At 42.8% G+C, this 9,510-nt stretch overlaps 1 protein-coding gene across 1 annotated transcript; it reads right to left on the reverse strand.

Annotated features, from left to right (window-relative positions):
* Nucleotides 1-2,864: 2,864 nt before the first annotated feature.
* Nucleotides 2,865-5,390, reverse strand: LOC147434905 (putative clathrin assembly protein At2g25430). The gene is made up of 2 exons (XM_086491294.1): nucleotides 5,192-5,390; nucleotides 2,865-5,109 (listed from the first exon to the last, which is right to left on the reverse strand). The coding sequence occupies exon 2, from the start codon at nucleotides 4,938-4,940 to the stop codon at nucleotides 3,024-3,026; it is 1,917 nt and encodes a 638-aa protein (XP_086347420.1). The 5' UTR covers nucleotides 4,941-5,109; nucleotides 5,192-5,390; the 3' UTR covers nucleotides 2,865-3,023.
* Nucleotides 5,391-9,510: the final 4,120 nt, after the last annotated feature.

Here is a 9,510-nt window from a genome sequence, read left to right on the forward strand (position 1 = left end):
CTCCAAAAATATAAGTGTAGGGCATGAGTTCAAAACAAGGGATACATGCTTTATCCAAAATTTGAAATCAAGAAATCCGATACAAATAGTGCTCGGAAAGAAACTTCTCTCCAAAAACTTGGAAAACCTACAAATGAGAAAATATTAGAGGTATATTGACTATATATTCAAGATTTTTACAGTAAATTTTTTAAAATTTTGTAGGTTTTCTCACCTTCAAATTTAGACTTTGGAGGTAAATCGTAAAATCTATAGGGGGATTACACACTAAACCTATTTTTTTTTCTTAATAGCACTGTATACAAATCATTCCTTTGAGCCAGTGTTTGGGAAAAATGTGTCTCAGCTTAATATCTTGTCGTTTTCGATTTCAAAAATGCCGCTTGAGGCCAAGCGCAAAAGGAGAAATTCCAACCCAAAATAGAAAAAAATAGTGAATTTTTAAAAAAAAGTAACCTTATTTTTAAACATTTCTTCTTGGTGAATTCAAGAAAAGGAAAATGGTTTTTCTGCTTTGAGCTTATAAATTGACCACCTTTAACAACAATTTATAGCTTTTTAAGCACCTTGTACATTTTGAATGTCCTTGCACTTTTGCCAGAAGAGTGATTCCTTGGTTCATTATTAAAGACCAGCCATTTGTTCTTGGTGCACTTACAAACAAATGTGAGTTGGGTGATCTTCTTAGGGTAAAGGGGCCAACTACACTTTATTTTTGGACTCGATGGGCACAATCCAAAGAGTGGAGCACCGCCTACCTCCCCTAGAAATCACGCGCTGCGAATAGAGCTCCGATGGTGACACATAATGGCGACAAAAATTTTTGTGTGTAACAAAAGTGGTCGTGAATGGGAGGCCACACCAAGGGGGTGCCCATTAATGGGACATTACAACCAACGACGGTCGAACAGTGTAGATTGCACGTTGCACTCAACTAACCACCTCACCAAGAGGCTTCTTGTGTCCCAAGCTCATAAAACTAGGGGGCCAGGGGTCCCTTGGCCGGACCTGTTTTTTATTGACCCCTTTACCGTATATGGATATCTTTGAGATATGAAATCAAAGTACCGATGACACCTTAGCGCACTATTATGAAACTTTAACTAGTCCAAAGGCTTGCTTATAAATGAATAAACAATCACTTTGAGTGCCTCTCCCTATCAATGGTCTTTTTAAGTGCGTAGATTCCTTTAGCAACGATCAAGAGTCTGCCAGTGTTCGGGAAAAATGTGTCTCAGCTTAATATCGTGCCGGTTCCCGGCAAGGGGAAAAAAAGAAATTCCGTTCCATAATAGAGAAAAATAGTGTAAAAACCTGAAAAAGTAGCCTAATTTTCTAAAATTTCCTCTTAGTGCAAATTCAAGGAACGGAATTTTGTATGTTTGGGAAAATGATTTTTCCCCGACACTGAGAGTCTCATACATCTGATTATTGTCTTGCCCCATACTTTTGCATTATTGTTATTGAGATACCACATTAAAATGGCATCAGAACAGCATAATACAATTTTTCCTTTGATCCATGAATCTATTGTGAGGAAAGAACAGAAACAACACCCTTCATTTATGGAATTGGGAAGCATCAAAGGTGACTTCTTGTTTGCTAAAAATTAGCCCTTTTGAGTGTGTATACTTTGTGTGCATAAATGGTATCCAAATCTATTTGTGTATACCTTGTGAATAAAATTGGTATTCAAATGCAATCACATAGTAGAATGCGTATCTTAGTCACTGTAATATTCATCTTTTCAACCACCCTTATTTCCTTGCGGCTAGGTAACACAAGGCATTTAAGAGGGTGAGGTGAGGGGACCAACGACCGTTCAACCCGAACAACCCCTCCCCTTTTGTCGAGGTTTAGTTCGTTAACATCTATGGCCATGATTGTCTTGGCATTTGTGCATGGACTTGAACGCCGTGGATCCTAGGGCATTGCGTTATGTAGTCCTGGGGCCCTTATTTGGTGTATGATTCACAAATACCAACAACAAAAGTTTGCAGTGGAATGTTTGTTAACTTCATGTTATGCATCATCATGGAAGGTGATAACTTGGGCTCTTTGACAGGTCTTGGAACTTCTCAAGTGCTCTAAAACTTTGAGAAAAACTGCTCAAACAGTAGCCACTTGGCATTTACCATTCACCAAAAGCTTATTATAACAGTCTTGGATATTTAGTTCAGCAGGTATTTAGAAAGTCTTTAATTATCTTACATTTTTAGACTGCCATTATAGATATAGAGATGGTACAAAACATAACTTTTTTCAGTGTGGTCAAAAGCTTAAATAGACATACAGAAACACTGAATATGTAAGTTCCAATTTCAAGCGCATGGGTCCGACAATTCGCTTCGCAACATTTTACAAAATTGCATCATACTATCAAAAGCATCAGTATTTTTCCAAAGCTTTTGCCAAGGCTACAACTGCTTCCTTATTTCGGAGGTACAACTGAAATTTGAAAGATACAGCTGGGAATTGAACCTTGGTCTTTATGTAGCCATATATCCACCCTAACCACTAGGTTACAATCCCCTTGGCAAAAGCTAAGGGTACATGCTAAATTTAAAAAGATCGTGCAATCCTAGAAAAAAACGAGTGGTAGCTATGAGGGTGAGAAAGATAATAGGATCAAGCCAGTTTTTGAACCTGGTTAGTCCAATCTTCCCTTGCAAACACAATATACCGTATCTACCATAAACCTACAGGCATATCACATCATTGTATCCTAAGAGTCATGTCGTTTCATTCAATCGATCACAATATGTGTCATACACATTATAAAGAGATGGCTCTTAACAATATTACAATATATTCAACTCTTTTCTCTGAAAGACAACAGTACAAAAACATAAACTGCACAAAACTCAAGATTGAAATCGAGATTAATATCGCACCTACAGCATGTTATTCACTACTTCTGTAGACAAACAGCAGTTGTCAAACTCATGAGGCTAATGACAAAAAAGAATGTCCATAGTACAAAGCAACCATCATTGCCTGAACAAAAAACAATAGTCTTGCTCCTAATAATAAGAGGAGCCATAGTAAGGGACTGGCTGATACGACCGAAGAGAGCTGCCATAGCCTGGGTTATGGAACTTCATCAAGCCATTGTAGCCTTGCATACCATCATGCTGATACCGATACCATGTCTGTTGCTCTTGCACAAGAAGTTGCTGCTTTTGACGCATGTCGTCCATCTGCACATAAGGAGGTGGCGGAACGGTAACTGAAGCTGCAAAAGGATCATCACCCAATTGGGCACCCACAGGAGCTGGCAATGCCAGGTACGATGAAGCCAGTCGCCCAGGTAAAGCTACACTGCTTGCACTCCCAGATGGTATCGATGCCGCCACTTTCTGATTCACAGACCCTTGCTCATACATGCTTGTCAAGAGCAGATTGTTGAACCCACCCGCAAGAGGATTTGTCGCCGGCTTGGAGATCTCGCTAGAAGACTCAACAAGGGCAAGTTCCCACCCAGCCAAAGGCCGTTCCCCTAATGAAACGCTATAGCTTGTTTGACTACCTTGAGTGGTAGACGTGCCCGCTGTGTCTGAGAACAATGCCAATGCAAGGCGATCGCCGTGCTCCTCAGCAGAAACAGGCTCATTGTCAAACTCTAAAAGATCCCCTTGGCTCTCTTCCTTCCGAAGGTCTTGAATTTCCACTGGAGGCTCTGGCTCCGGCTCTTCACTTACGGGAGGTGCCGGTAAGGCCTTCATACCATTCACATCATAGCTGGTATCATCTGCAATAGGCTCTGGGCTTCTTGGTTGTGGTTCCGGGCTCTTCTTTCGGCGATTCCGCTCAGATCGATCCCGAAGAAAATCCTCCATTGTCTCAAGAAGCTCCTCTGATATCCTCTGCACGACAGGGTACTCCGAAGATCTGCAAACACCCAAATCCTTGCATGCCTTATAGAAAGATGCCAACTCATCAATCTGCTTGGTGGCCTTTGAATAGATATCAAAGGCTTTCACACAGTCCACATGATCCATTTCGAAGAAAGCATCGAGGACAATGGCTAACCCGTCCGAGATATCTGTGTAAAGCTGGAAACTCTCCCTTACAACAGGATAGAGCGCAACCTGCACCAAACGATGCATCCTCGCCGCACCTGTAGGACGGCATGCAAGTACCCGCTCGACCAGTCGCTGCATAAGGGGTATCCTTCCTAGTAGATCCTTCGCACTCATGTCCTTCACTGAAGAAATTTTCTTCCCCTGGTCTTTCCCAACTTTGCCATGGCTGAAACCATTTTCTCGGTGGTGTGCACCATAGCCATGAGAATACTCATCATCCCTCCACGAAGGCCCATAATCATCATACCTCCGTCCATCATTCCCAACTCCCTCATCTCTGCGTGCATCATCTCCATATCCATCATCTCTGCGCCCATCATAGCTATCACATGTAGAACCTCTGCGTCTGCCTCCATCCTCAAGTTGAGCTCCTTTTGCAGCCTCGACTAAATTGAACTCGAGCTTCTCATCCAAAAACATTGCATAGGTGCGAACAAACGCAGAGTAGTCCCATGCATGAGAATACGAATCGTCCCTGAAATTGGATAGATTGAGAACACGCATCCCATGGCGACTGTGATAGAGAAGCTCCTGCTCGACTGAAGAGTCGCCCTCCCGAAGGAGACGATGTGTGAGCATAAGTGCCTTGATTGCAACAACCCAATTGTGGGTCTTGCCAAGGCGCTTGGCGATGCCAGCAACGCAAGCACTGACATAGCCTCTGGAAAAAGAAGTGAGGTGAATGATTTCCTGCACATACTTTTCTTCTATGGGAGCCTCGTCGTGGCTGGTGGCCTTGACAAGCGCAACCTCAAGTTCAGGAGCACCATTGCTTGAAACTTTGGCTATACCAATACTAGTCTGGTCCTTGACGGAGCCGAGTGCGCGTCGCAGCGTCTGCTGCAGGGGGGCCATAGTGGAGGGCTAGCGCAAGCGCGCAGAGAGAGAGGAAGGAAACGGTGTTGTTATGACGCGTATGTGGATAACGCTCACCGCTTACATGCACACAGATGTGCTTTGGGCAAAAGGGCTTTGGAATTATCTGCTTATTATGTATAAATCACAACCTTGCCGACACGGCCCCCTGCACACACGACACGAAAATTAAAACGTAGCTCATGAAATCTTCATTTCAAATTTCAATTTTGCAGAGCAAAAACTAGCACCTTGAAATTTCTAATCGTTGCGAGGGGGGCAGAGAGTCTGAGAAAGGGGGAGAGCAATGGCAGCTATGGTATTATGCCTCTCTCTTCTGTCTGCGCTCTCTCTGGTGGGTAAGCAGGGAGCATCAAGTAAAGTTAAAGGCGCCGACAGCTCCGCCCGTAATAAAGGAGCGGTAGAGAGAAAAACACTGGTGCCTTTGTGGGGGCCGGGGGAGAGAGAGAGAGAGAGAGAGAGGGGCGGGGGGGGCTTTTGAGAAGGCCGTCGGAGGAGGAGAGGCTATGGCGAGAGTGGCCAGCCAGAGTGGCTCAGAACATGTGGAGTGAGAGCGAAAGAAGCAGGTGCTCTTTCCCCATCGCGTTAGGCTACAGCTATCCCTACGAGTGTCTACTCGTCCCCATCGCGTTACAGCTATCCCTACAATTGTATACACAGCCAACTACTTGCTATACCTATATCAAAAGCCAAAATTTGCTCTGTTTGGTAAACGTTCCCACAAAATTGGCTCAAACTTTCTCTCTACTACTCCGTCTCGTGACAATTTTGGTCGCACTTTCAACGCTTCCCCTTCTTAGAGCCCCGTCCCGCCGTGCTGTTGCAAGGGTTGCAATGGAAACGTGCTGCAAGAGAGACGGTGCCTACGAGTGAGCAATCTCCGAGAGCGTGAACGAAGCTCTGCAAGCTTTTGCTATTTTCTTTTTTTAACAGTGGCTGCAACGCACAACCCGAGTGTGTCGAACCCCCATCATAACCCCTACATGGTAATTGCATAGTTTCTTCCACACCTCCGGACTTTGTTGATAGCACTTAGGCATGCCAATTCCAAACAACTATGGCGCATTGCTATGCAAGATTCAAATTGACAAGAAGTCTCTCTCCCCCTCCCCTCTCTACCACCCAGCACTACTGGTGCCAAGGCATGCAAGAGAAGGACCTATTTGGGCTCCTCATGTGTTACACATGGGTGAATTTCATTCTTCCAAGATACTATCGACAAGCATGTTGGTTCTCTTGTGCGCTTTACTTAAGTCGTATGACACCACCCTAATTAGATGGATTGTCTTCATCCAAGGATGGGAGTGGGTGATGCGTGTGGGCTTGCTACCTTGCATCTCACCAACCCCAACCCCTCTCTCTCCCCACACATCAACATTCGCAAGCTTTTTGCAAGTGCCACGCAAACTAAAGAGTGTAAACTAGATAGCTAGTACGTTCCCCATCCCTCTCCCTCTTCTTTATAAATACCCCCCCTTTGCACAAGTCATACTTGCCTTTTAGGGGCATCCCCACCACCCCAACGAGTTACAAGTCATTGCCATGTGCTCCAATCTCTCAACCTTTTGTCCTTCCACAGCCCTTCAATAAGAGGGTGGTCACGCAAGGTGCATTTATCATTAATGGATAACTGTGCACATTGTGCTTTTTAAAATTAAAAACTGGTTAATGAGCCCGTCTATGGTCACACGTAAGAAAACTGATCCTGGAACACTACCACTTGCAGGTTGAGCATCGGCCAGCAGTCGGTTTTCCTTGTGTGAGAGAGAAAGTTTTTACTGGAGCGCCTTTCTTGCGTAGGCTGATACGACAGCTAGACTGGTTGCTAGAGCTTGGAGTTAAGCCACACATTCGTCTTGCAAGTGATGCAGCCTTCGCTTTTAAGACACAAACGGTAGCCTTTTGCAACTATGCCTATTTCAGCATAGTTACAAAAGGCCATGCTTAGTAGGAATGAGTAGGCTCAGTTATGGTCACGTGAGTAGATTTGGGTTCAGTTATTTGGCCAAATAACTGAAAACTGGGCCCCGTGTAACCATTGCCTAAGGAAGGGCAATTCTTTTAGGGAGCCCTTCAAAGATTAATTCTAATATTATGAATAGTGAATTGCTATATTGTCTTTGGGATGATTACCATGAGTAGGAGAGTGAACCATACTCGGAAATAAACGAGTGAAATATATTAAAACAACGATAGATAATTGCTATCATGTGAAGTGGAGCTCGCATGAGCATGTGTCAAATATACATATAAAATAGTCTGAATATCGATAACTATACATCATCAAAGCAAATCCAACCATCCAACCCATTAGCCTAGCGCCTTCAAACCACCCAAACATTTTGTGCCATTTTACCACATCGTTCAATCACTGTTTTACATATGTCCATTGATAATCTCTATGGATAGAAGCAGGTCCTCGATCTGCTCTAAAGTTTACATTTGTCACTTGTGCACCAACTTTCGCTATGCTTCGACATACTCCATATCTTCATTCATGTAGCACTCCTACTCGAGCTTCACATATCTCTTGAGGCGCCTCTAAGCCAATCATAGCCTGTGTCTACGTGTCACTTGACAAATTTGTAGCCTGTGAGAATTTTGTGCAACCATTGAGTGTCAACTACCTGTTAATCATTAAAGACTTTATTATTCCTTTCTAACAAAACCTATTAGATATATTTTTTTGTTATTGAGTTCCATAACATGGTGGGGGAGTAAGGACAACAGTAAGCAAAGACGAACAGGGCCCTAGTGGGAATTGAGCAAGGGGGCTCGACTAGCCTATAAAGGGGCCAGGGCAAGCAAGTAGTTTCTAGTACCCTCCGCTATTATATTGGTATCAAAGCTCAAGTTAACCAAGCTAATTGGGGCATGGGTTTCCATGCATGCAAGAAGGGGGAAAGGAACCGTGGAGAAGAAAGTCGAGTTGGGTGAGGCATGGCAACATTCACTTACACACATGAGTCGTGATTGGCGACTTGCATGAAACGAGGCAAGGTTGGGCTCGTGGCTTGGCACTAGTAGAGAGCTGCAACCTTTGTCAAAACAAGGCAAGGAGCCGATGATTGCACGATGCTCTCTCTCTCTCTCTCTCTCTCTCTCTCTCTCTCTTCTCTGTGCAAGCGATCGCTCACTGCCATCGCCATTGTGGGAGGTCTTTTTTGGTTTTTGGTTGGCCTTACACACTTGGCGCCAAACCGTTGGGCATTTGGATTTAATTGATCAAGAGATGGTTCACCCACAACTATTTGTGCAACGGTGGGAGTCAAGGACTTTGAGACATGCTGGGAGCTTGAGCTTGAGCGACCTCACAGCTTTAGAAAATCTTCCTACTTTAAATATTTTCAACAATTCCCAAAAAAAATACCAAGCTCATTTCCAAATTTATGTGTGTCACACTTACTTTTGCTTAAGCGATTCTATTGCAATGACTTGGGTATGCTTTGAAGAAAATCAACCTTGAGCAACTATAGAGAGAGAGAGAGAGAGAGAGAGAGAGAGAGAGAGAGAGAGAGCGAGCACCATCGCTAAAAATCCTACTTGGCTGCATTCCATAGTGTTTTCCTTGTTAGATCCAACATGAGGTGAGGCTTGTATTTATTCCATGCTATCCATATTCATGTAACAAGCTGTCTGCTTTTAACCTTAACCTTAAAGGGACCAGCCAACCCCCAACGGAATGGGAGCTTTATCTATGTCAATCCAACATCTATAATTAATTTGTCCATCTATTGATGGAGAAGGCAAGATTAGTCACTCTCTAAGGGATCCACTCTTTATAGAAAAGGACATATCACTTAAAAGCATAAAGTCTTAAAAACCCCACCCTATGTACAATTAGTATACGATAATTATGACCCCTCTTGTTGCACTTATAAGAGCTTTGGTGAAAACTTATTGCATCCCTATATTCCATATAAGATATTGTACAGTTCTTTTAAAACACACTATAGCAAAATATGATCTTCATTAAAAATTTCTTTTGTGTTTGTTAAGCGTTAGTTTATATCAATATACCTTGATGGGATTTGAAGCCTCGAATAACCCTAACACCATTAAGAGAGAACAAAAAACAAGAAGCACTCGTTAGGTAATTCTTAACGGTAGCATATGAGTATGGATAAACTTAAGTTGATTTATATGAAAAAGGTAAAAGCTCAATATGGCCCACATAAGACTATTGAGAGGAATTTAACTGAGGGAAAAAACGAGAAAGTGACACTAGCATTTTAAAACATTCATTGTCGTGATAAAACATCACGGTTTTTGAAAACAAGTGTAACAATGAACTATCTTGATTACAATATATTCCAAAAGCAAAAAAAATATTGATGAAAAAGAAACTTAGAACCATTGTAAGAAAATGAAAAAGAACGAGGTGAAAGAGGATGAGAAAGATTATGTGTGACTAAATACTCAATGCCCCTCTTTTAAAAAAGGAAGGTAAACAAATGACAACGCCCTCTCTCTAGGGAGCCTACATAAGACAATACTTACTTAATGCCCCTCCCACAAGAAATAGTAAAAAAGAAAGTCTGTCATCATT

The sequence above is a fragment of the Adiantum capillus-veneris genome, chromosome 19, assembly GCF_014529385.1.
Source record: "Adiantum capillus-veneris isolate H3 chromosome 19, ASM1452938v2, whole genome shotgun sequence".
In the NCBI taxonomy this organism is placed as follows: Eukaryota; Viridiplantae; Streptophyta; class Polypodiopsida; order Polypodiales; family Pteridaceae; genus Adiantum; species Adiantum capillus-veneris.

What these genes read in the sequence shown, in the direction of transcription:
- LOC147434905 (XM_086491294.1), bottom strand. Translation starts at nt 4,940, where the DNA reads ATGGCCCCCCTGCAGCAGACGCTGCGACGCGCACTCGGCTCCGTCAAG.